Source organism: Thalassophryne amazonica, chromosome 9 (assembly GCF_902500255.1).
Source record: "Thalassophryne amazonica chromosome 9, fThaAma1.1, whole genome shotgun sequence".
Taxonomy (NCBI): domain Eukaryota; kingdom Metazoa; phylum Chordata; class Actinopteri; order Batrachoidiformes; family Batrachoididae; genus Thalassophryne; species Thalassophryne amazonica.
This window is the reverse complement of record NC_047111.1, coordinates 9602148-9629657: the sequence shown is the minus strand read 5'-3', so window position 1 is coordinate 9629657 and position 27510 is coordinate 9602148. Positions and strand designations below refer to the sequence as shown.

General features: G+C 44.0%; 1 protein-coding gene across 1 annotated transcript in view; it reads left to right on the top strand.

Moving 5' to 3' along the window:
* Positions 1–27510, top strand: part of LOC117517266 (enteropeptidase-like) — a 213141-nt gene that overhangs the window by 54383 nt on the left and 131248 nt on the right. Inside the window, exons 8-12 of the mRNA XM_034178213.1 lie at positions 2951–3116; positions 19902–20043; positions 20126–20215; positions 21177–21302; positions 21395–21538. Coding sequence (XP_034034104.1) covers positions 2951–3116; positions 19902–20043; positions 20126–20215; positions 21177–21302; positions 21395–21538 — 668 coding nt within the window. The remainder of the gene's footprint in view (positions 1–2950; positions 3117–19901; positions 20044–20125; positions 20216–21176; positions 21303–21394; positions 21539–27510) is intronic.

Below are 27510 nucleotides of genomic sequence, written 5' to 3'. Positions count from 1 at the left end.
CATAAATGTAGTAATTTTTGAGGAAAAGGCAGGGTGTTAGTGTCATTTGTGAAGTTGTGTGTGCGTGTTTGTGTGGGTGTGCAGTTTATTTTAAGTGTGGCGCACAGCATTGTTCGCAAGCCCCCCCTCCCCGCCCTTATTGTTTTTCTGCACCGGAGCCACCCATCCTCTGCACTCCGGGACCTCCCACTTGACAAATTAAGCACTGCTGATATGTATTTATAAGATCCTTGTGAATGCAGTAAAGTAAATCTGTAAGCCCAAATTTGTAATTCAGCGGAGAAATCTTCGTTTAAAAATGACAAATTTGCAGCTAAAATTTAGCCCTCCATGAAAACAGTTTGTACAGCCGTATCATTTCCATGACGTCAGGGACAAGATGACGCGCTCCCGCCTTCAGTCCGATCCCGCATTGATGATCCCCGTTAGTAATGTTACTTATACACGTCCTGGTTTCAACATCCAAAAGTAAGTTGCAATGAATGTGAGATACAGATCTGTGTGCTCAGATCAGCAACGACATCGACAGCGGGCGCCGTTCTTCCTCTCCCGCTCTCTGCCTCCGCTGCGCTTATTAAGTCTGCGGGCTCGTTAACGAGCTCGTTAACCGCCGACGCGGGCCACTCACACCGCCCGTGTCTGCTTTGCAGCCGGTGTGCCAGATTCAGCGCACAACACCGGCATCACCTCTCTGTCTACTGAATGGAGTTGCAGCACACTTGGCACAAGTCCTGAGATTACGCTCGCTGTTTTAATGCGAAGCAGCCGGTACACCTGTTGCTGCAAGGACAGACTTCTTGCGGCAAAATCCACAGCACCGCACGTCTCGGCAATCGGAGCCCCAGAGCTCCATGGACGCTGAAAGAGGTTTATATATTTCTAATGACTGGGATTCTTTGTGGGTCTCGCCTCCATATCCCGCGATGGTACCGGAGGTGAAAGACAGTAGATTTTCATTGCGACACCACTCAATCAAACGGGCGTATGAAAAAGTCCCCCAAAATAATTTTCAAGCACAAATAAAAGAAATGTGTACTCATCAAATGTGCCGCAAGACAATATGAAGTTTTAAAAAAGTAGATCCTTCCGTATAAGACAAGAAAAAGGTGCAGATGCAAACTGACGTAAATCCACAAATTACAATTGGTGCAATGCATGCTGGGAGAGGGTCTTGTCCGTGACGTCTCGGCAGCGTCCATGATGAGAGGGAGGCTAAACGTTAGCTGTAAATTTGTCATTTTCAAATGAAGATTTCTCCATTGATTGACAGATCTGGGCTTGCAGATTGACTTTACTACATTCAGAAGGATCTCGTGTAAATGTAAGTAATTTTTTGTTCAAAAAATCTGACTGCATTTTTTTCATTGCAGGTCTCCTTTAACACAGTTGGTGGCTTGTTAAGAAGCTCTAAAGTTAAGAAAAAGAAAACATATTAATAGTAATAACAAAAAACATATTTGAATGCGCACACACCCAAATGTACCCGCGCTGGTTTTCGTTTGGAACAATTTCATAGATAAACTGTTTAACCACCAAGCAGCCCTATCAAGCACCATGCAGCCTCCAGCCTGATGCACATTTGCACATCACATAAGATTTGAACATTGAAGGAATAAAAATGTTTCCTATTAACAAAATAAATTCATCATGTGGCGCCTTTATAGCGAAATGTGTGCAGTCAGTTGCTCCGATTACATTAAAGAAACCAGCTCTCACTGCAAGTTGTGCTTTAATGTTGGAATGTGTATTCAGGTTATGACATTTCTGTTACTTACCTGTTCTTTCTCCTTTGTGTTATCTTTTTCTGTGATGTTGGAGCCAAGTTGAAATGGTTTTATTTCCATGATTGATCTCACATTGATTTTGTTTTCCTCCCCTTTGATTGGTATTTATTTAGGTCTCACATGCTGTGTTCATTTCTCCCTTGATGGTTATACCTGTGTTCATTAGTTCAGTTTATTTAAGCCACACCTTTGTTAATGTTCTTTACCAGTCAATCATTTTAATTCTGTGCATTCATGTATGTCCAGTTCTCGATTTCCTGTGACACACAACTCGTCCAGCTTCACCCGTGGCTCACCGTTTTGTCAGTGCTTTTTCCCCTCACTGTCATGTTTTGACAGTTGTTTTTTTGTTACGCACCATTTATTAGTCGCCTAGTCTCTGTATTTTTGGTTTATTCACCTTGAAGTTTCGTGTCACTTTCATGATAACCTCTAGTTGTATCTTTGGATTTTGGATTTTATAGAGTCATGCAGTCACGATAATTAAACACCTGACTTTTGCAGCTACCCTTTGTGTCTTGCTACCTGCTACCTGACACCAGCATGTCATCCTTCATGGAAGAAGGTCTTCAGGAAATCCTTGAAACCTTCAATGAAGCCTACACCAAGCTTGGTGGTCACATCAACCTGAAGAACACACAGGCATTGATTTAATGGTAAAAGGACTTTAGTCGTGTTCACATTCACCCATTCACATATATCAGGGTGTTGCTATGCAAGACGCTCATTCCACACTGGAAGCAACCTGTGGATTAAGTGAGTAATTGTTCTGGTCTGACGGGCTCGCATGCCCCCCACTTTATCCACTTCACCATCATCTCCCATGTTAGACTGATAGTCCTATATTCCAGTCCGTCAGTCTGATCCTGAATTAAAACAAAGCAACATGTCAGACTGAAAAAATAAGTTCAGGGATGCATTTTGTAGTCAAAATAAAATGTAACTGTCATGACAATCACCAGAACACCAACATGTGAGAATGAACTAGCAATTGTTTGAGTGGAACCAACGACATAGATGTCTGTCCATTCAGACATCAGACAGACAGAATTGTCTCATATGGTCACAAAACGTAAAGCAGGCAAATGAAAAGTCAAGTCAGACTGTCTTTGTATCTCTGCAATGAAAATAATAATGTACTCGATGCCTCTGCTGGTTGTCTAAAGGTCCCACATGTTTGGAGAAGATGTTCATCAGCTGACACTTTTCCTCTTCCAGTGGTCACCATCGGATGCTGAAGCCAATGTTACCACTGTGTTCCAGAGAGAAGGGAACTTTGGTGACACCTGGAACTATGGCCAGGTCACTCTGAACCAGACTGGTGATGTGGTGGTCAGTAAGAGTAACCCTAATTCCAGCATTAGCCCTGCCACTCAGTCCACAAGCTTTACTCTCACCATAACCGATGACTCCATAAAGTACTAACACTGATCCATGTTGACTGTGTAAAGATACCTTTCTGTCCATTTATGGAAACATATCTGGAATCTGGTGACCAGGGTCTTCTCCTGGGTCATGTCCTTGATGTTGAGTTTGTGGACCAAGGACAATTGACACCAAAGCTGGGCATGAAGGGCTCAGGCAGCGCAGGTTTTCCTGGCTGCCGTTTATGTCAGCAGGTAATTTCATAGATGATCAGGACTTTACGTTGAGGCGAGGAGCTCATCAGTCACACCAGCTGCTGAAGTGATCGGTTCCCATGAAAACCTGCTCTGTCCTGGTTCTTCATTGACACACAGGTGCTGACCCCTGATGTGGACCCTCCACCCACAAGGATGGGCATATATCCAAAGGCATCTAGGCTGGGATACATAGAACCAGTGCTGCCACAGTTACTTTGAAAAGTTTTTTTATTAGTTACTTTTTCAGTTACTTCGTTAGCAGTTTTATGTAGTTACTTTATTAGCAGATGCCGACAACTTGTAACTATTAAGTAATGTAACTAATAAGTTAACTTGTAATCGAACTTGGTTACTCTTAAGATTGAGAAATGAGCAAAGTAACTAATCAACAAAGCAACTAATAGTTACTTTCTGAGTACTCAATCCTAAAAATAACCAAGTTAGATTACTGGTTACTTTATTAGTTACATTCAGCAGTTGCCAACAAGTTGACTGCAGCTGCTGAATGAAGTAACTAAAATGTAACTGTATAAAGTAGATGGTCTAGTGGTTAAGGAGCTGGGCTTGAGAACAGTAGATCCTCGATTCAAATACCAGCCTGACTTGAAATTCACTAAGGGCAAGGTCTTAGTATTTCTTCAGTTTTTCTTGTTGTTTAATGCTGACAAATTACACTGTATTTGTCTTTCTGTTGCTTGATTCTGCTTTTTTCTTTTCTCTCTGTTTGAGGTGCAGCTCCATCCAGAGATGGGTGTGGTATCTGTTCCAGAAACCGTCCTGTGCACCGGCAACATTTCCTGTATGTTCATTTTGTGAATTGTTCTGTAATTTATGTCTGTATCATGGCCCAAGCAGAGGGTCACCCCTTTGAGTCTGGTCTGCTTGAGGTTTCTTCCTCAGAGGGAGTTTTTCCTTACCACTGTTGCTCTGGGGGTTGGTAAGGTTAGACCTTACTTGTGTGAAGCTCCTGAAGACAACCTTGTTGTGATTTGGTGCTATATAAATAAATGAAAATGAAATTAAATGAAATATCAAAGCTAACGTTTTCTTTAGCAGATAACTTTGAAAGCTATCAGCAGAGCAATTAGCTTCCAATAAATTTAGGTCCGATAACTTTCAGTCTGCTAACATTTTTTTTGGTGGTGTAGTGAGCTGCTATATGTTTTGTGGCAGACAGACCGCTATAAGCACTCAATCCTCTGCAGGCAGAAGAGAGCTGGCTACCATAGAGAAAGGAAGAAGTGGAAGAAAAAAAGAAAGAGGAAGATGAGGAGGAGGGAGGAGGGGAAGGATAATTTATTTTCACACCATACAAACTTGCAGGCTATAACCGGAGTGTTACAGACAGACAGTTTTGACTTGTGGTTAATTTTTTAAACAAACTAATTCCGGACAAGTTATTGAAATAACGTTAAACTCTGTCGTTTCACAAAGTGAAAATATCAGCTATATGTTTTAGTTTTAAAGTAATGCACTAATTTTAAAGGTTTCAGTGTTTACAAACACATGCCACAATGCATTATGGGAAAACTAATTTCCTGTCATTGGTGGTTGGACTTGGTAACACACGTTACTGAAATGTGTGTGTTGGTTACAAATAAATCTGAATTTGTAAATGTCATTTTTTTCATTTGTTAAAAAAAAATGGCAATTTGAAAACTGAAAATTCTGTTTGTTAAATGATTCAGCAGCACTTTTAGTGAATGTGTGGCAATACTGTAAGGAATCGCGATGATGTCATGCACTGGGCGGGGCCACACAGGTAGGAAGAAAACTCTTCTGCAGCCAGACTGTGCACACTCCACTGACAGATCAGTGCTGTGCATAAAAAAACACATCACATCCAGATGGATGTGCTCTAATCTCACGGATCGGATGTGGTTTGGCTCAGAATTGTGTCCAGTACAGGTGAAAGATGTGATTGCATGAGCTCACCCTGTATTCCAACACATCACATTAAAAACAAACCTCATCTTCTGTATTTTTTTCCTTTGATTTTACCTGTGCAGCTCCACATTTATGCGATAAACTGTGACTGAATGAGGGCTGCAAACTAATGATCTGATTTTCAGTTCATTTTGAAATCAAACACAGTTTAACACGCAAAAGAACGATTTTGCAAACAGTTGAACACAAAGTGAAGTTGGACTCACTGATGTCAAAATGACTGTAAGCTGTGAAAGAAATAAAACCAGCCAGAAGAAACACAGAGATTGTCCAGGAACCCACGGTTTGGTTCTAGCTGGTCTGGTGGCTTTCAGGTTGTTAAAATGTAGAAATGTATGAAGACATACATTACACACACACACACACACACACACACACACACACACACACACACACACACACACACACACACACTAACAAAACCCGTGGCTAAAAAAACCTTCATCCTCCACAACTATTTCACCTCGAAAGATATGGATTTATTTTTCTTGACGGAAACGTGGGTGACTCCTCTGTATTCTCTGAACTGTTGCCTCCGTCACGTATCTGTTTAGGCTCTCAGTTTGACTGGACTGGGTTGCTTGACGCGAGGACGTTTTGCTTCAAATCATAGAAGCTTCCTCAGCTAAAATTCTTGCTCTGGTAGTCTGACTTCTGTCTGAGCCTTGTCGAGAAGAACAAACAGAAGCCACAAAAGCTGGAGTTTTAAACCAAACCAGACGCCTCCTACCGAGAGGCAGACTGCTATTGGCTAGTGACTAAACAGTTGCTTTACTTAGCACCTATTGTGCTCTAGTTAGCACCTTCCTAATGACAGGGTAGCTGTCTCTCATAACGATGGGACTGACGCCTCTCCTGATGGCGTGAATGACTCATTACCATGAACAAAAGACAGAAAGTGCTTTGATCTGAGTACCCCATTGTAAGCAGGGGACAAAGTGTATCTCAGACCCCCTCCCCGTTTAAGGCATGGTTTCAACTGTTTCACATAGAATGCCTCTTTCACCCCTCTTTTAAACCATTTGTTCTCTCTGGCTAAGATTTTAACTTCCTTGTCCTCAAATGTGTGGTTAGTGTCTTTAAGGTGGAGATGAACTGCAGACTGAGGTCCACTGGTGCCCTCTCTGCGGTGCTGGTATAGCCTTTTGTGTAAAGGTTGCTTAGTCTCACCTATGTTGTGTTCGTTACAGTTTTCCTGACATCTGATAGAATACACTACATTGCTCTGTTTGTAACTAGGGGTCCTGTCCTTAGGGTGAACTAATATCTGTCTCAAGGTGTCAACACATTTTAAGTAAACTGGAATTTTGTGCTGTCTGAAGATTCTCTGTAGTTTTTCCCCTACTCCTGCTAAATAAGGGAGAGACATTCCTCTTCTTCTTGGCTCCGTCTCCTGTCTGTCTGGTCTCTTTGTTCTTTGGGACTTCTGCACTTTATCCAGGGACCATCGTGGGTACCCACATACTGTGAGGGCTTTCTGGACATGTTGCTCTTTAGCCCTTCCCTCTGCAGTTGTGGGCACCTGTAGGGCTCTGTGTTGAAGAGTCCTGATCACCCCGAGCTTGTGTTCAAGGGGGTGGTTTGAGCCAAAGAGCAGATATTGGTCAGTGTGAGTGGGTTTTCTGTAAACCCCTGTCTGGAGCTGCCTGTTCTCTCCAATCGTAACTTCACAGTCCAAGAAGGATAAATGGTTGTTTCTGGCATCCTCACGTGTGAACTTGATATTGGAGTCCACCGAGTTGATGTGTTCTGTAAAGTCCTCAACCTCCTGTTGCTTGATTTTAACCCATGTGTCATCGACATATCTGAACCAGTGACTGGGAAGGATGCCCATGAAAGACGTCAAGGCTCTCTTCTCCACTCGCTCCATGTACAGATTGGCCACAATGGGGGACACTGGAGAACCCATAGCACAACCATGGATCTGCCTGTAGTAATTCCCCCTAAACAGGAAATACGTGGTGTTAAGACAGATCTCCAAGAGTTGGCAGATGTGTTCTGGTGTGAGTTTGGTCCTTTCGAGTAGAGACACTTCCTCCAGCAGTCTCTGCCTCACAGCTGAGACAGCCTCAGCGGTGGGGATGCAGGTGAACAACGATGTCACATCAGATAACACCATAGTTTCATCTGCCTCCAGCTGCTGGTCCTTGATCTTGTTCACAAGATCTTGTGTGTTCTCCACATGGTGGTCTGAGTTACCCACTAGAGGAGCCAAAATCCACTTGAGGTGCTTGGCCAAATTGTACGTGATGGAATCTGTGCTACATACAATAGGCCTGAGTGGCACATTCTGTTAGTGGATTTTGGGCAGTGGCGTCCCCAGGGTACAGTCTGTAGTATGCCTACCTGTCAATGAGTCCCTCTTTCTCCAGGTTTTGGAGGTAGCTAATGATTTTCTTCTTATAGCCGCTTGTGGGGTCTCTCTTCAGATGCTCGTATGTATTGGAGTCACTGAGTAAGTTGTTGACCTTGGCCTCGTAGTCCGATGTGTTCAGGACCACCGTGCATCTGTCTTTATCCGCTGGCAGGATAAGGATGCTTTGGTCCTTCTGCAGTGTTGACAAAGCTTTCCGTTCTTCTCCTGTGATGTTGGACAGCGCACTGTTCAGCACTGCTGTGACTCTTAGCCGCTGTGACTCTGACAGACTGTTATGTTTAATGGCTGACTCTACTGCAGTGATGTAATTTACTGTCGGTATATGTTTAGGGGTCACTGAGAAATTTAGTCCTTTAGCGAGTCCTTTAAGAACCCTGTTGGAGAGATTCTTCACCCAATTTTCCATGTTGTCACGAATTTGTCTGGGTGTATCTTTATAACTACCCCCACTGAAAGTACGCTTTTTCTGCACTAAAAAGTTGTGAAACTTCCTGATTTGCTGCTCCTTACTTTTTAAATGCTCAGACATTTGAATTTTAACTATGAACTTTGTGATCTTATTATGGGCCTCTTCCCCCACTAAAGTTTCTAACCTTTTGTGAAGACTATCAAGATCATTTTGGAGGTCTAATATTTTAAAATGAAGCCTTCTAATTCTAAGACCCAAAATTATCCTAAGCTAACTGTGCTGGATCTTTTCTGCTGTGTGACCTGCTTCTAGTGCCTTTTGCTTCATGCATTTGGGAATAACGTTGTTTTGTTTGCATCTCAGGTCAAATCTTAAGTGGTTTCTAAAGTTAGCTATCTTTTTAGCAGTCTTTTCCAGCTTACATACCAGTGCCAGGGCCTCATGCCCACAGTTGGTCACAATGTTTCTGTGTAGGCTCTCAGTTGTCCAGGTGGTTTCCATAGTAGAGAAGCTTGAATCTTCGACTGGACAATTTTCTTCCTGGTGTCCTTCGACAGCTCGTTGGTCTTGGCCATGGTTGAGTTTAGAGTCTGACTGTTTGAGGCTGTGGACAGGTGTCTTTTATACAGATAACGAGTTCCAACAGGTGCCATTCATACAGATAACAGGTGGAGGACAGAAGAGCTTCTTAAAGAAGAAGTTACAGGTCTGTGAGAGCCAGAAATCTTGCAGAAACCTCAAGCAGACCAAACTCAAAGGGCTGACCCTCTGCTTGGGCCATGATACAGACACAAATTACAGAACAATTCACAAAATGAATATACAGGAAATCAAATCAAATCAATTTTATTTATATAGCGCCAAATCACAACAAACAGTTGCCCCAAGGCGCTTTATATTGTAAGGCAAAAGCCATACAATAATCACAGAAAAACCCCAACGGTCAAAACGACCCCCTATGAGCAAGCACTTGGCGACAGTGGGAAGGAAAAACTCCCTTTTAACAGGAAGAAACCTCCAGCAGAACCAGGCTCAGGGAGGGGCAGTCTTCTGCTGGGACTGGTTGGGGCTGAGGGAGAGAACCAGGAAAAAGACATGCTGTGGAGGGGAGCAGAGATCGATCACTAATGATTAAATGCAGAGTGGTGCATACAGAGCAAAAAGAGAAAGAAACAGTGCATCATGGGAACCCCCCAGCAGTCTACGTCTATAGCAGCATAACTAAGGGATGGTTCAGGGTCACCTGATCCAGCCCTAACTATAAGCTTTAGCAAAAAGGAAAGTTTTAAGCCTAATCTTAAAAGTAGAGAGGGTGTCTGTCTCCCTGATCTGAATTGGGAGCTGGTTCCACAGGAGAGGAGCCTGAAAGCTGAAGGCTCTGCCTCCCATTCTACTCTTAAAAACCCTAGGAACTACAAGTGAGCCTGCAGTCTGAGAGCGAAGTGCTCTATTGGGGTGATATGGTACTATGAGGTCCCTAAGATAAGATGGGACCTGATTATTCAAAACCTTATAAGTAACAGGAAGCCAATGAAGAGATTGGCCAATATGGGTGAAATATGCTCTCTCCTTCTAGTCCCCGTCAGTACGCTAGCTGCAGCATTTTGAATTAACTGAAGGCTTTTCAGGGAACTTTTAGGACAACCTGATAATAATGAATTACAATAGTCCAGCCTAGAGAAAATAAATGCATGAATTAGTTTTTCAGCATCACTCTGAGACAAGACCTTTCTAATTTTAGAGATATTGCGCAAATGCAAAAAAGCAGTCCTACATATTTGCATAATATGAGCATTGAAGGACATATCCTGATCAAAAATGACTCCAAGATTTCTCACAGTATTACTAGAGGTCAGGGTAATACCATCCAGAGTAAGGATCTGGTTAGACACCATGTTTCTAAGATTTGTGGGGCCAAGTACAATAACTTCAGTTTTATCAGAATTTAAAAGCAGGAAATTAGAGGTCATCCATGTCTTTATGTCTGTAAGACATTCCTGCAGTTTAACTAATTGGTGTGTGTCCTCTGGCTTCATGGATAGATAAAGCTGGGTATCATCTGCGTAACAATGAAAATTTAAGCAATGCTTTCTAATAATACTGCCTAAGGGAAGCATGTATAAAGTGAATAAAATTGGTCCTAGCACAGAACCTTGTGGAGCTCCATAATTAACCTTAGTCTGTGAAGAAGACTCCCCATTTACATGAACAAATTGTAATCTATTAGATAAATATGATTCAAACCACCGCAGCGCAGTGCCTTTAATACCTATGGCATGCTCTAATCTCTGTAATAAAATTTTACGGTCAACAGTATCAAAAGCAGCACTGAGGTCTAACAGGACGAGCACAGAGATGAGTCTACTGTCTGAGGCCATAAGAAGATCATTTGTAACCTTCACTAATGCTGTTTCTGTACTATGATGAATTCTGAAACCTGACGTAAACTCTTCAAATAGACCATTCCTCTGCAGCAGATCAGGTAGCTGTTTTACAACTACCCTTTCAAGAATTTTTGAGAGAAAAGGAAGTTTGGAGATTGGCCTATAATTAGCTAAGATAACTGGGTCAAGTGATGGCTTTTTAAGTTATGGTTTAATTACTGCCACCTTAAAAGCCTGTGGTACATAGCCAACTAATAAAGATAGATTGATCATATTTAAGATCGAAGCATTAATTAATGGTAGGGCTTCCTTGAGCAGCCTGGTAGGAATGGGGTCTAATAGACATGTTGATGGTTTGGAGGAAGTAACTAATGAAAATAACTCAGACAGAACAATCAGAGAGAAAGAGTCTAACCAAATACCAGCATTACTGAAAGCAGCCAAAGATAAACGATATGTCTTTGGGATGGTTATGAGTAATTTTTTCTCTAATAGTTAAAATTTTATTAGCAAAGAAAGTCATGAAGTCATTACTAGTTAAAGTTAAAGGAATACTCAGCTCAATAGAGCTCTGACTCTTTGTCAGCCTGGCTACAGTGCTGAAAAGAAACCTGGGGTTGTTCTTATTTTCTTCAATTAGTGATGAGTAGTAAGATGTCCTAGCTTTACGGAGGGCGTTTTTATAGAGCAACAGACTCTTTTTCCAGGCTAAGTGAAGATCTTCTAAATTAGTGAGACGCCATTTCCTCTCCAACTTACGGGTTATCTGCTTTAAGCTGCGAGTTTGTGAGTTATACCACGGAGTCAGACACTTCTGATTTAAGGTTCTCTTTTTCAGAGGAGCTACAGCATCCAAACTTGTGCTCAATGAGGATGTAAAACTATTGACGAGATAATCTATCTCACTCACAGAGTTTAGGTAGCTACTCTGCACTGTGTTGGTATATGGCATTGGAGAACATAACAAAGAAGGATTCATACATATCCTTAAACCTAGTTACAGCGCTTTCAGAAAGACTTCTACTGTAATGAAACGTATTCCCCACTGCTGGGTAGTCCATTAAAGTAAATGTAAATGTTATTAAGAAATGATCAGACAGAAGGGGGTTTTCAGGGAATACTGTTAAGTCTTCAATTTACATACCATAAGTCAGAACAAGATCTAAAGTATGGTTAAAGTGGTGGGTGGACTCATTTACATTTTGAGCGAAGCCAGTTGAGTCTAATAATAGATTAAATGCAGTCGCCCACTATAATTATCTTATCTGAGCTAAGCACTAAGTCAGACAAAAGGTCTGAAAATTCACAGAGAAACTCACAGTAACAACCAGGTGGACCATAGATAACATAAATGTTATGTGTCGACGCGGGTTGAGGAGCGGACCTGCGTCAGACGGAACCCAGCGCTACAAATAACCAGAAAAGCGGTTCCAAAAACAATATATTTATTACCCCCACTGTGCATAAAAGGTGTAAAAACAAAAACAGCGTCCCTCTGGTGGAGTGACTGTTGGCACGCTCTCCAGCGCCCGCAAGTATCAAAGCCCGGCGTTCCTGGACTCACTACCACCGCCAAACACCCCCCAGGTGGACACGACAAACCGACTCTCTGTGAAGCAAAGAAGAGGTGAGGTAAGTCAGCAGTTACAACAATATCTTTCAAAAGACACACGCTATCAGCAACACATTCAGGTCTGTATCTTTTTTAACTTTATGCAAATGAGCAGCTTCTCACAACAAGTGGAGGATCACTTATCCTGCACGCCACAGCAGTGAGAAGCAAACTGCACAATTCTCATCACAATTCCAGTATACTGCGTAACAAAACACCAAGTTACTATCAACAATTAGTCGAACACTTAATCACCTTTGATGTGTGCTGACAGCATGTGTCCCTCACCCTTCCTTGCTTCACGGGCTCGATGTGTCAAACCCAGGCGCTGTCCTCAGCGTCTCACAAACGGACATCACAAGGTCGAGTTCCCGGCCGTTCTGCTTGAATCACACATGACTTAAATGCAGAACGCCATCCAATTATCTGCTTCAGCTGAAAGTCTTTAAGGTTGCATGTGAGCACCCGTCACAGGTGCTACACATGATGTTGATGAGGGTGAGGACTCTTCAGCCAGCACCTTCTCCACAGACAAATCAGTTTCCATGCCACCTGAAGAGCAAAGAAAAGAAAAGAACACCAAAATATCCAGCCACACCCCCCAACACACAACAATAAAACTGTTTTTTGGGACTTCCAATTTGGATGGACAAGACTAAGAGTCAAGCTTTCAAATGAATTAAAGCTCTGTCTGGGTTTTTGATTAATTAATATGCTGGAGTGGAAGATTGCTGGTAATCCTCCCCCTCGGCCCGTGCTACGAGCATTCTGACAGTGTGACTCGGGGGTGTTGACTCATTTACACTAACATTCATCCTGCTGTAACCAGGTTTCTGTAAGGCAGAATAAATCAATATGTTGATCAATTATATCATTTACTAACAGGGACTTAGAAGAGAGAGACCTAATGTTTAATAAACCACATTTAACTGTTTTAGTCTGTGGTGCAGTTGAAGGTGCTATATTAAATGCTGTTGGTGCACAGGACAGGAGGGTTTTCAGCACAAAGATGACAGGAAACTAATTTTAAATCAAATCAGTTTTATTTATATAGTGCCAAATCACAACACAGTTGCCCCAAGGCACTTTATATTGTAAGGCAAAAGCCATACAATAATTACACCATAATGCACTGCAGCATTTGTGTCTAAATGCTAAAACCTTTATATTTTCACTTTATAAAATGACAGAGGTGATGTTATTTTAATAACTCATCTGGAAGACAAAACTGTCTGCCTGTGCAAGATTCCAATGAAATGCCAGCAGGTCTGTATGGTGTGAAGAGAAATTATCTCCCCTCTTCCTTTCTCTTTGGTCACCAGGTCTCTTGTGCTGAGAGAAGGCTGATCTGACACAGAAGCGCTGACTCCTTGTTGTGTCAGTAGCTGCCAGTGTACTGAAGACAATACTGAAAGTGTTAGGGTTAAACCCGAGAAAACAGTGATTAGGACTCAAAATGCAGAAAGCAAGCCAAAATACAAAACAGAATATTTTATTGAAATGTGTTGAGAGTGTCATAAGCCAAGAAGCCAAGCACTGGAGGCGGGAGAGACCGCTGGAGCTAATGGGAGGCAGGAACATCACACCCCAAACACCGTTTGTCTGGAACCAGCACAGATCAGGACCAGGTGGCACAGTGGAGCAGAGGGAACCAGGAGCTCTGAGGACACAGGAAACACGGAGTTAGTGTAAGCCACTGAATAAAGCACAAAAAGTAATCCAAAGACGAGGCCGAAGAAACCTGTAGGCAAACTGAGTTTCCGGCGTCTGAGAGCATGGAGAGATGAGGTATTTGTACAGGTGGTTAATGAGTGTGAGCAGGTGAATCCAATCAGTTCCACACGTGGCTCCAGCAGACACAGGAAGGGAGGGGGAGTGAGGCAGAAACAGCAGCAACCCAAGGCAGCACAACAGGACCCCCCCTCAACGGGAGCCCCCAGGCGACCTACCAGGCCTGCCGGGATGAGTCCGATAGAAGGCAGAAATGAGGGAGGGATCCAAAATAATGCCCCGCGAGACCCAGGAACGCTCCTCTGGACCATACCCCTCCCAGTCCACAAGATACTGGAAGCCCCGGCGACGCACGTCAAGGATGTGGCTCACAGTCCAGGCAGGATGGCCATCCACAGTCCGGGCGAGAGGCGGGGGAATGGCCGGTGGGCACAAGGTGCTGGAACAAACTGGTTTGAGACGAGACACATGAAAGACTGGATGGATCCTGAGGAAATGAGGCAGTTTGAGCTTAACAGCAACAGGGTTGACAACTTTATGCACAACAAATGGACCCAGGTACCGAGGACCCAGCTTCTTGGCTGCTGCCTTAAGAGGCACATCCTTGGCAGACAACCATACTTCCTGCCCAGCCTGGTAGTGGGCGGCTGGGGCACGATGCCGGTCTGCATGGCGAGCAGTCCTCTCTCTCGTCCAGAGAAGGGCGGAGCGGGCAGTCCGCCAAACTCGGTGGCACCACTGCAAATGGGCCTGGACTGAAGGCACAGAGAGAGTCAATTCCTGAGCAGGAAACAGAGGTGGTTGGTAACCCACAGAGCACTCAAAGGGTGACAAGCCGGTGGCTGAGCTCACCTGAGAATTATGTGCGTATTCAATCCATGGCAGGTGTGCACTCCAGGAAGAAGGATGAGAAAAAGCGACACAGCGAAGGGCGGCTTCTAATTCCTGGTTGGCCCGCTCCGCCTGCCCGTTGGTCTGGGGATGAAACCCGGACGAGAGACTGACCGAAGTCCCAAAGCAGCACAGAAGGCCTTCCAGACTTGTGTTGTAAACTGGGGTCCTTGGTCTGACACGATGTCCAGGGGAATGCCATGCAGCCGGAACACATGGTGGACCAGGAGGTTCACAGTTTCCAATGACGAAGGTAACTTGGGCAGGTCCAAAAAGTGTGCTGCCTTAGATAAACGGTCCAGAATGGTGAGTATGACCATGTTTTCGCTTGAGGGAGGCAATCCGTTGACAAAATCTAGGCAGATGTGGGACCATGGTTGGCCAGGTGTGGGAAGCGGATGAAGAAGACCAGATGGCTGTTGGTGGGATGATTTATTTCTAGCGCAGATGGTGCAGGCATTGACAAACTCCCAGGTGTCTGCTTGGAGTGAGGGCCACCAGAAATGCTGCTGAACTAAGTGTACAGTCCTACGAATGCTGGGATGACAGGAGAGTTTGGAGGAGTGAACAAACTGCAGGACATCTGATCTGGCTGAGGGAGGCACAAAAAGGCAGCCGGGAGGTCCTCCTCCAGGGTCGGGATGAGTCTTTTGAGCCTCCCGGATGACTTGCTCAGTGTCCCAAGTGAGGGTTCCTAAGATCATGTGGCTGGGGAGGATGCAGTCTGGAGAAGGGGAGTAGTCCTCAGGAGCACACTGGCGAGACAGGGCATCGGGTTTAACATTTTTGGAGCCAGGTCTGTAAGTGAGAGTGAAGTTGAATCAACTAAAAAACAAAGACCACCTGGCCTGTCTGGAGTTGAGTCTCTTAGCACATTTCACAGGGGGTCGTTTTGACCGTTGGGGTTTTACATAATTATTGTATGGCCTTGCCTTACAATATAAAGTGCCTTGGGGCAACTGTTTGTTGTGATTTGGCGCTATATAAAAAAATTGATTGATTGATAGCACTTTGAATGTAGGTAGGTTTTTATGATCAGTCCATACAACAAAAGGGATTGACGTACCTTCCAACCAGTGTCTCCACTCCTCCAGTGCTTTCTTCACGGCCAAGAGTTCCCGGTCACCAATGTTGTAGTTGCACTCAGCGGGAGAGAGCCACCGGGGAAAAAAAGCACAAGGGTGCAGTTGGTTGTCGCCCTCAGCCCACTGAGAGAGAATGGCCCCGATCCCGATGTCGGAGGCATCGACCTCCACGACGAACTGGCGGTCCGGATCAGGTTGGATAAGGACAGGGGCGGTAGTAAACCTATGTTTAAGGGATTGGAAAGCTTGTTCGGCTTCAGTGGACCAGTGAAAAGAGGACTTAGAAGAAGTGAGTTGATGGAGGGGGGCAGTTACGGATGAAACAACGATAAAAATGAGCAAATCCTAAGAACTGTTGAAGTTGTTTACGATTGGAGGGAGGTGGCCACTTCACCACGGCAGAAACTTTGGCAGGGTCTGGTCTAATCTGATTGTGTTCAAATATGAAACCCAGAAAGGACACGGAGGTTTGATGGAAGGCACATTTCTCGGCTTTGACAAAGAGACTGTTTTCTAAGAGGCGTTTTAGCACTAGATGGACATGTTGGATGTGTTCAGGCAGGTTCTTAGAAAAAATGAGTATGTCATCTAAGTAGACAAAAACAAAACGGTTGAGATAGTCACGGAGAACATCATTAACCAAAGCTTGAAAGACAGCGGGAGCATTAGTGAGACCGAAGGGTATAACTAGATATTCAAAATGCCCCAGGGGTGTGTTAAATGCGGTCTTCCTCTCATCTCCCTCTTTAATACAGACTAGGTGGTAAGCATTCCTAAGATCAAGCTTGGAAAAAACTGCTGCTCCCTGCAGAGAGTCAAAAGCAGAGTCTAGTAAAGGCAAAGGATACCGGTTGTGAACTGTTATGGCATTTAACCCACGGAAATCAATGCAGGGACGGAGGGTCCCGTCCTTCTTCCCCACAAAAAAGAAGCCTGCCCCTAAGGGCGAGGAGGAGGGACAAATAAGACCTGCAGCCAGGGAGTCTTGAATATACTGCTCCATTGATTCCCTCTCCGGGCACAACAGATTGTACAGGCAGCTGGAAGGAAGTTCCACGCCCAGAAGCAAATCGATGAAGCAGTCATACGGTCGGTGAGGAGGCAACAATAGCGCACGGCTCTTGCTGAAGACTTCTTGAAGGTCATGGTACACTGTAGGAATAATAGAGAGGTCTACTGGGGAAACAATAGACTCCCTGGAACTCTGGGTAGGCGGAACAGACGAACAGAGACAACGGAGGTGACAGGCTTCGCTCCACCAGGAGATGGACCCAGTCGGCCAATCAATATCAGGATTATGTATGAGTATCCATGGGTGCCCTAAAACAATAGGTGGAGTGGGGGAACAGTCAACAGGAACAGTCTGAGTAATAGAGGGGAGAGGAGTACCATTAAGTGCCGAAACCTGGATAGGGGAGGATAGTTCAATCACCGGAATATGAGCCTGATTAACACTAGGATCTAAGAAATTGGCATCTGCACCAGAGTCTAAAAGAGCCTGGAGTTTGAATGATTGGAAAAAAAAAAAAGTGTAACCGGGATTTGGGTACGCGAAATGTTACCCCCTGTGAAATGAGTGCGGCACACCAATAGCCTGGGGTCTATTGGCGAGCGTTCTCTTTTGGCTGATCTGGGCATTCGCGAATAATATGTCCCCGGGCGCTGCAATACAGACACTCCCCGGATGACAAGCGCCGTCTACGCTCTTCAGGTGTCAGTCAAGCCCTACCGAGCTGCATGGGTTCCTCGGTAGGGGGCGCTGTGAGCGCGGGGAGTGCACTCCCAGTGGAGTGCGAGGAAGAAGGAACAGGATCTGCATGCGGAGGGATCTGAGGGGAAGATACGTGCGCAGCCCTTCGGCCTCTCTCCCACCGTCTCTCCCTCAAACGATTATCAATTTTAATGGCTAATGAAATGAGGTTATCGAGGGAAGGGGGTAGATCGCGGACCACCAGCTCGTCCTTGAGCGTCTCAGATAAGCCGTTAATAAAGACGCTCCACAGCGCGGCGGCGGCGTTCCAGCCTGATTCAGCCGCCAAAATGAGGAATTCAGTGGAGTATGCCGCCACACTACGGTTCTCCTGTTTGATGGACAGCCGCTGGGAGGTTGCTTGCCCCCACATCAGGTGATCAAAGACCGTCCGGAATTCCTGCTCAAACTGACTAAAGGATGCTAGTACTGGTGACTGCTGTTCCCATAATGCGGTAGCCCACTCCAGGGCTTCCCCCTGAAGCAAGCTAACCAGGTAAGATATTTTATCTTTATCAGTGGTGTACATAGATGGTCTTTGTGAGAAGACAAGCAAACACTGAAGCAGGAATGATGCGCATTTATCCACTGAACCGGTGTACGGCTCGGGGTGACAGAGGAAAGGTTCCTGATGTGGAGGTGCTAACACTAACTAGGGAGCGGTAGTGGCAGCTGGCTCGGCTGACGGCGCTGTTGCTGGGGCGGCTAAAGCTAAGTTATCTGCTAAGCGCTGAGAGAGTAGAGATGCTACTGCATAGTTGAGATACCTGTGACTCCAGGGATTTCTGTTGATCAGATAAAACAGACAGATGTTGTTGTTGTTGACCGAGTAACTTTCCCTGTGAGCTGAGGGCTAGGTGAAGTTGCTCTGCTTCCGCTGAGTCCATTTGGTGGCCGGAAACTGCTGTTAGGGTTAAACCCGAGAAATCAGTGATTAGGACTACAAATGCAGAAAGCAAGCCAAAATACAAAACAGAATGATTTATTGAAATGTGTTGAGAGTGTCATAAGCCAAGAAGCCAAGCACTGGAGGCGGGAGAGACCGCTGGAGCTAACGGGAGGCAGGAACGTCACACCCCAAACACCGTGTGTCTGGAACCAGCACAGATCAGGACCAGGTGGCACAGTGGAGCAGAGGGAACCAGGAGCTCTGAAGACACAGGAAACACAGAGTTAGTATAAGCCACTGAATAAAGCACAAAAAGTAATCCAAAGACGAGGCTGAAGAAACCTGTAGGCAAACTGAGTTTCCAGCGTCTGAGAGCATGGAGAGATGAGTGTGAGCAGGTGAATCCAATCAGTTCCACAAGTGGCTCCAGCAGACACAGGAAGGGAGGGGGAGTGAGGCAGAAACAGCAGCAACCCAAGGCAGCACAAGAGAAAGTTATCGGTTTAGCTTTTATTTGTAACTTTGGCTAAATTTTTTAGGGATTTATCGGTTTAGTTTTATAAAAGTTAACTCTTCAGTTAGTGGATTAACAGTTATCAAAGCTAACTTCTTGGTTAGCTGTGGCCACCACTGCTCAGGATACATGGGGTCCTGCTCTACCGGTGGCCCAGACTTGCCTTTATGGTTAGACAGCAATTGTTGTTATTCATTCGGCTGTTCCCGGTTTTGTTCAGGGTGGCCACAGCGGATACAACCAGATCTGCATTGGTGGCACAAGTTTTATGCCAGATGCCCTTCCTGACGCAACTCCAGATACACAGCTGAAGGTGTTCCAAAGAGGTCTCCCATCCAAGTACTAATCAGATCCTGCCCTGCTTAGTTTCTGAGATCTGACGGGATCAGACCAACACAGAGCAGACTGGCTGCTATGGTTAGACAGCAATAAAGAATTTAAAAAAAACCCTTGGGTACAAATGATACGTTTCACATGTCAGTAACTTGACTGTTTCATTGAGGGTTTTGTTTCCTCCTTAATGTTAATTATATTTGCACTGGTATTTTTCTGGACTTCACAAAACTTTGGTTCATGGAACTGAGGATCATCTGGTCACATGACCTTATTGTGGCTGACCCTTCTTTTGGTCGCTGTGCTTCCGTGTGGGTGGGATCCCAGTCTGATGGTTGAATTCATTTTGAAGTTGTGGAGCTTTTTGTCCACGTTATGATGATGTCCTATTTCCACCAGCGCAGATGTGTGGAATATTTTCACAATACTCTAACTTTATTGCTGCTTCTGTCATACAGACTTAAATAAAGCTACATTATCTGTGTTTTCTTACACAATGAATCTATTTCAACCACAATTACAATGATTTGGTTTTGGAAATGGTTTATAAATACTGTGTCTGACTTTTTGCAGGTCGTATTTGAAGCTCTAAAAACAGGTGGGATGTGGAATGACATCGCTCTGGATGACATCACTCTCACACCTGGTCACTGTGGCCCCACCCCCCCTGACCCAACCACTGTACCACCACCAACCACAGCTCCGCCCACCCCCCGTATGACACACACTACACCTTAAGTAACTGACGTGAAGTATACTATGTCTGACTCCACCTACTCTGCTCTGATTGCTTCCAGCTGATTGTGGAGGGCCCTTTGAACTCTGGGAGCCAAACTCAACATTCACCTCTCCAAATTACCCACAATTCTACGGGAATGAGGCTCACTGTGAGTGCATATGGCCCGTTCATCCACCTGATGCAAAGCAAACGAGTCACTGGTAGTGGTCAACCGGTGCAACTGTTGTTTTCACAGTTTGTGTCCATGTCCTTGATGGCTAGAGTCCGCAGGAGATCCTGTGTGCACCTGTGGACATTTTGGTCTTAAAATAGATACAGTAGCAGCAAAAAATGGAGCTGAATTTGAATGCAGAGGTTTCCTGCTTTATGGCCTAATACTGAGGTACGCTGACATCAGTGGAGTCACATCACGCGTACGTTCTGTGCAGATGAGCGTGCAGGGTGTGCAGAGCGCATAGCATTACCCGTGTGGGTCAGAGTGAACAGTTTTTATCTTACTGTTAAAGAGCTGCAGGCGTCATTCAGCTGTGTGAGGTCTCTATCTGCTGCACCTCTGTGCTTGGCACATGGGCCGACGGCAGTCGGTATGCACACGTTAATCCATGTATGACTTCAGTGTTTTATGACAGACGGTTCTTGAACACTTACGTGAGCTGGTTTGTGTCCTCACGAGAAGACTTCACACAAACACATTGGCAGGATGCGCTTTCTAAAGTGTGCCACAGGACGTCACATTGATTAAAGGTGCACGTGTTATCAGGATAAATAGTAAATGCATATGTGCACAAAGAGAGGAAATGTTCCTCATGTCACTGCAGATCACTGTTATTGCTGAGTCATTTCAGGTCAGAAAAAGATGCCAATTTTTTTGTTACTTGTTTCATTTGTCAAATCAGTTTTAAAATTTGAGTAGATGTCTGTGTGCCATGCTTTGCGCTGCACGCCACCTGCTGTCCAGACGTGTGTATGTGCACGTGGCAATTCTGCATGGAAAGCTGCTTTCATGTTATTTGTCGGTTCCTAAAACTGAATATTCAATTTTCGTGTTTGTGTGTAACATGTTGTTTAAAGTATGAATTGTAATTACCCATAATGCACTGCTGCTACAGGTCAGTGGATCCTCCATGCTCTCAAGGGCCGGAACATTGAGCTGCACTTCCTTGATTTTGACCTTGAAGCGACCCATGACGTTGTCGAAGTGCGGGATGGGATGGGGCCAAACTCCACCTTTTTGGGTGAAGCATTTTTCAGGGTTAACCCGAACCCTAACCCTAACCTCATCAGGAACTGTGACAGTTGAAAACAGCTTGACTTAATTTTGTTCCAGGTGTCTTCACTGGCAACAACTGTCCCTCCCCCAATCTGATCTCAACAGCCAATCAGATGACAGTTTGGTTCTTCACAGATAAGTCGGGACGCTGCCGAGGATTCCAAGCTAATTTCACCTCTGGGATCAACCTTGGCTCACCAGGTGAGGTCAGAGGTCACAACAGGGTTTGCAGCTGGGCAATGTGATGCTTTATCTTCCACCTAATGCAAAATAGCACGAGTGTAGCCCACGCCCAACACATGCACACTCCCAGTGTGTCACAGTGTGATGCTGCGGGTTGGTTTTGACTGGACATAAGTATGTGATGAACAGGCAAATGCGAACCTGATCCCTTATGCAGAGCAGGTAGCTGAATGGATCAGGTGCTGGCCTGTAGACCTGGCTTCAAATCACACTTATGCTGCCTGTCTGTGTCCTTGGACAAGACACTTCATTTGCCATTTTCAGTCCACCCAACTATAAATGGGCACCTGCCTCGGCTGGGGACGTAACCTGTGATGGACTGGTGTCCCATCCAGGAGAAGCCATGGACTCTCATCCACTTCACACCAAGGAAACAGCCCAATGGGCCAAGAAGGACTTACTGTTACCAACCATGACAATAACCCAACCATTGATGAATGCTCCCTGATGATGCAGACATCCAGTAGACACTTCTGGATGATGCTGTTGTAAACAAAAAACAAAACATTTCAGTTTTTCACTTTCAATTTATTTTCATTTATATAGTGCCAAATCACAACAGAGCTGCCTCAAGGTGCTTCACACAAGTAAAGTCTAACCTTACTAACCCCCAGAGCAACAGTGGTAAGGAAAAACTCCCTCTGAGGAAGAAACCTCAAGCAGACCAGACTCAAATGGGTACAGACATACAGTTGTGCTCAGAAGTTTACATCCCCTGGCAGAATTTTTGCTTTTTTTGGCCATTTTTCACAGAACATGAACAATAACACACAAAAAACTTTTTTTTTTCACTCATGGTTAGTGGTTGGGTGAAGCCATTTATTGTCAAACAATTGTGTTTCCTCTTTTTAAATCAAAATGGCAAGAGAACTACCCAAATGAACCTGATCCAACGTTTACATACCCCTGTTCTTAATACTGTGTGTTGCCCCCTTTAACATCAGTGACAGCTTGGAGTCTTTTGTGGTGGTTTGTGGACGAGGCTCTCTGATGGTGAAGCTGCCACTGAATATGTTTCAGACTTTATTTACATCAATTACAAAGAAATACAAACAGTATGACACTCTATGGTAAATCTGTGTGGAGTAGACAGTTCTCAAAAACTGAGTGACTGTGCAAGAAGGAGAAGAGTGAGGAAAGCCACCAAGACACCCAGACAACCCAGAAGAAGTTATAGGTTTACGTGGCTGTGAATGGAGAAATTATGCACAGTGCAAGCTTTGCATTTTGTATCACCAGTTATCCATCTTCATGATGAAGTGGTATAGAGGAGGATTTTCTTAAAAAGAAGACCTGAAGGTTTAGCTACAAATTGCCAGAAGGTACATCTGAGATGCAAGCCTGGATTTGATCTGTTTTGGTGAAAGAAAATCCTTCTCTGCTCTACTCCACTATGAAGCTAAGAGTAGTGATGCCAAATGCAAAGCTTGCACTGTGCACAATTTCTCCAATCACAGCCACATAAGACCATAACTTCTTCTGGGTTGTCTGGGTGTTGCTGAGGCGGAACATTTACTGTGCACCTCCAAGAGGCCACGGACCCAGTTAACTCAACCTTTACACTTGTTCCCCTCCCCTAATTCTTTTGACCCCTAATTTTACAAACTCAAACGACACAGAAAATCAGCTATACAGACCTTGTCTGGTATTTATTCAGCAGAACAAATCCATCAGCTCAACAATGCAAGGATCCAAGGGTTCGTTGCAAACACACTTTAATCACAGACACAACCGGAGCCAATGTGTGTGTTCAGCAAGGAACCTCGATTGCCGGAAGCACACAGTCTTTATACAGTTCAGTTCAGTTCAGTTTGGGTGTTGTCATCTTCGGATTGGACAAGGCATGAAAGGTCTTCGGGAAGTGGCATGGTGGGGGTGTCTGGGGCAAACTGATTGGTCCTCAGTTTTAGTGCGCCATCGTGCAGACAGCGAGAAACCACAATTCTAATATCAGCACAGACAGAAGTTTCAGTTCCACTGTCAGGAGAGTCAAAGGTTTCCACAGGAAGTCAACAGAAAAAGGTCACATCAGAGTTCAGTCAACAACAGTACTACATTTGAACAATTAATAATGATGAAACATTATTCCAACAGCATGATAAATCACCCAAAGCATTTCCACAAGATTATGTGCACTTTACAAAAACATCAGATCCTTAAACATATTATTGCAAAAGCATCACACTGGCATCAAATAATGACTTTATTCAAAGTGGTCAATTGCCGGGCTTACCTACAGGAAGTCAACAACACACATCAGCAGTTACACATGGTCAATACGATTCACATATCACAATCCTTAATCAAACCATATAATAGTGTATCATTTCAAAACCATCACAAATCAATTAAAACCCATCAATGCATAAGCATACACATTTTCATTCATTTGGCATCATGGTAAATCCTTTAAACACATTATGGCAGAAATATCACACTGGGGCCTAAAATCACCTTTATTCACTCCATACAATACCTAGTTTGTTGGCACGGTGCACATACGTCTAAACATTGGTTACTTTTTCAAAATAATGAACACAAAACATTTTATTCAGTTTGGTAACTTTTAGCATTATTACCCTGCAAAGCTAATCATCATTAAAATAGCATATATATCTTCAGTGTCTTGGTGGCTTTTCTCACTCTTCTCCTTCTTGCACAGTCACTCAGTTTTTGAGAACTGTCTACTCCATGCAGATTTACCATAGAGTGTCATACTGTTCGTATTTCTTTGTAATTGATGTAAATAAAGTCTGAAACATATTCAGTGGCAGCTTCACCATCAGAGAGCCTCGTCCACAAACCACAACAAAAGACTCCAAGCTGTCACTGATGTTAAAGGGGGCAACACACAGTATTAAGAACAGGGGTATGTAAACTTTGGATCAGGTTCATTTGGGTAGTTCTCTTGCCATTTTGATTTAAAAAGAGGAAACACAGTTGTTTGACAATAAATGGCTTCACCCAACCACTAACCATGAGTGAAAGTTTGTGTGTGTGTGCGTGTGTGTGTGTGTGTGTGTGTGTGTGTGTGTGTGTGTGTGTGTGTGTGTGTGTGTGTGTGTGTGTGTGTGTGTGTGTGTGTGTGTGTGTGTGTGTGTGTGTGTGTGTGTGTGTGTGTGTTGTCATTCATATTGTCTTAAAAATGACCAAAAAGCAAAAATTCTGCCAGGGTATGTAAACTTTTGAGCACAACTGTAAATTACAGAACAATTCACAAAATGAACATACAGGAAATGCTGTTGGTGCACAGGACAGGAGGGTCTTCAGCACAAATACTACACCCATCTCTGGATGGAGCTGCACCTTAAACAGAAAGAAAAAACAGAATCAGGCATCAGAAAGACAAGAAATACAGTATAATTTGTCAGCATTAAACAAAAAGAAAAACAGAAGAAATACAAAGGTGATCAACGGCCACTAGCCCTAAACTTCACCAAAAGACACAGAATTTAGGTAAAGTTGAGGCCGAAGCACGATCCATTTACTAATAAAATGAATTAAAAAGGGTAAAAAGTGTAGAACTATACTATGCCAGTATGCTAGTCATACAAAAGGAAAAATAAGTGTGTCTTAAGTCTGGACTTGAAAGTCTCCACAGAATCAGACTGTTTTATTGATGCAGGGAGATCATTCCACAGAACAGGGGCACAATAAGAGAAAGCTCTGTGACCTGCAGACTTCTTATTCACCCTAGGGACACAAAATAGTCCTGCACCCAGAGAACATAGAGCCTGGGCTGGTATGTAAGGTTTAATTAGGTCAGCTAGGTAGGGAGGTGCCAGTCCGTGAACAGTTTTATAGATTAGTAGCAGAACCTTAAAATCTGATCTCACTGGGACAGGAAGCCAGTGAAGAGACGCCAAAATGGGTGTAATGTGGTCAAACTTTCTGCTTCCTGTCAAAAGTCTGGCAGCAGCATTTTGAACCAATTGGAGAGCCCTAATGCTGGACTGTGGTAAACCAGAAAATAGAACATTGCAGTAGTCCAATCTAGAAGAAATAACCGCATGAATCAGGGTCTCAGCATCAGCCATAGACAGGATGGGACGAATCTTCGCTATATTTCGCAGGTGGAAAAAAGCAGTCCTCATAATATTTCTAATGTGGAGGTTAAAGGACAATGTGGGATCAAAAATTACCCCAAGGTTCCTCAGTTTGTCAATGTGATGTATGACACACGAGCCTAGGCTAAGGGGTAACTGGTCAAATTGATGCCGATGTCTCACTGGACCAAGAACCATAATTTCAGTCTTATCGGAGTTTAAAACTATGAAGCTTCTAGACATCCAGCTTCTCACTGATGCAAGGCAATCTTCTAAGGATTTTATGTGGATGAGATTACCAGTAGTTATCAGCATGTATAACTGACTATCATCAACATAGCAGTAAAAGGTAATCCCAAAGAGCCACAAAATGTGCCCAAGGGGTGCTATATAAAAGGAGAAAAACAGGGGGCCTAAGATGGACCCCTGTGGAACCCTAAATTTCATGTCACTAAAGTTAGAGGTATAAATTATCATCAACTTTATTTATATAGCGCCAAATCACAACAAACAGTTGCCCCAAGGCGCTTTATATTGTAAGGCAAAAGCCATACAATAATTACAGAAAAACCCCAACGGTCAAAACGATCCCCTATGAGCAAGCACTTGGCAACAGTGGGAAGGAAAACTCCCTTTTAACAGAAAGAAACCTCCAGCAGAACCAGGCTCAGGGAGGGGCAGTCTTCTGCTGGGACTGGTTGGGGCTGAGGGGAGAGAATCAGGAAAAAGACATGCTGTGGAAGAGAGCAGAGATCAATCACCAATGATTAAATGCAGAGTGGTGCATACAGAGCAAAAGAGGTGAATAAAAAGAAACACTCAGTGCATCATGGGAAACCCCCCAGCAGTCTAAGTCTATAGCAGCATAACTAAGGGATGGTTCAGGGTCACCTGATCCAGCCCTAACTATAAGCTTTTTCAAAAAGGAAAGTTTTAAGCTTAATCTTAAAAGTAGAGAGGGTGTCTGTCTCCCTGATCCGAATTGGGAGCTGGTTCCACAGGAGAGGAGCCTGAAAGCTGAAGGCTCTGCCTCCCATTCTACTCTTAAAAACCCTAGGAACTACAAGTAAGCCTGCAGTCTGACAGCAAAGCGCTCTATTGGGGTGATATGGTACTATGAGGTCCCTAAGATATTATTCAAAACCTTATAAGTAAGAAGAAGAATTTTAAATTCTATTCTGGAATTAACAGGAAGCCAATGAAGAGAGGCCAATATGGGTGAGATATGCTCTCTCCTTCTAGTCCCCGTCAGTACTCTAGCTGCAGCATTTTGAATTAACTGAAGGCTTTTCAGGGAACTTTTAGGGCAACATGATAATAATGAATTACAATAGTCCAGCCTAGAGGACATAAATGCATGAATTAGCGTTTCAGCATCACTCTGAGACAAGACCTTTCTAATTTTAGAGATATTGCGCAAATGCAAAAAAGCAGTCCTACATATTTGCTTAATATGCGCATTGAAGGACATATCCTGATCAAAAATGACTCCAAGATTTCTCACGGTATTACTGGAGGTCAGGGTAATGCTATGTTTCTAAGATTTGTGGGGCCAAGTACAATAACTTCAGTTTTATCTGAATTTTAAAGCAGGAAATTAGAGGTCATCCATGTCTTTATGTTTGAAAGACATTCCTGCAGTTTAACTAATTGGTGTGTGTCCTCTGGCTTCATGGATAGATAAAGCTGGGTATCATCTGCGTAACAATGAAAATTTAAGCAATGCTTTCTAATAATACTGCCTAAGGGAAGCGTGTATAAAGTGAATAAAATCGGTCCTAGCACAGAACCTTGTGGAACTCTATAATTAACCTTAGTCCGTGAAGAAGACTCCCCATTTACATGAACAAATTGTAATCTGTTAGATAAATATGATTCAAACCA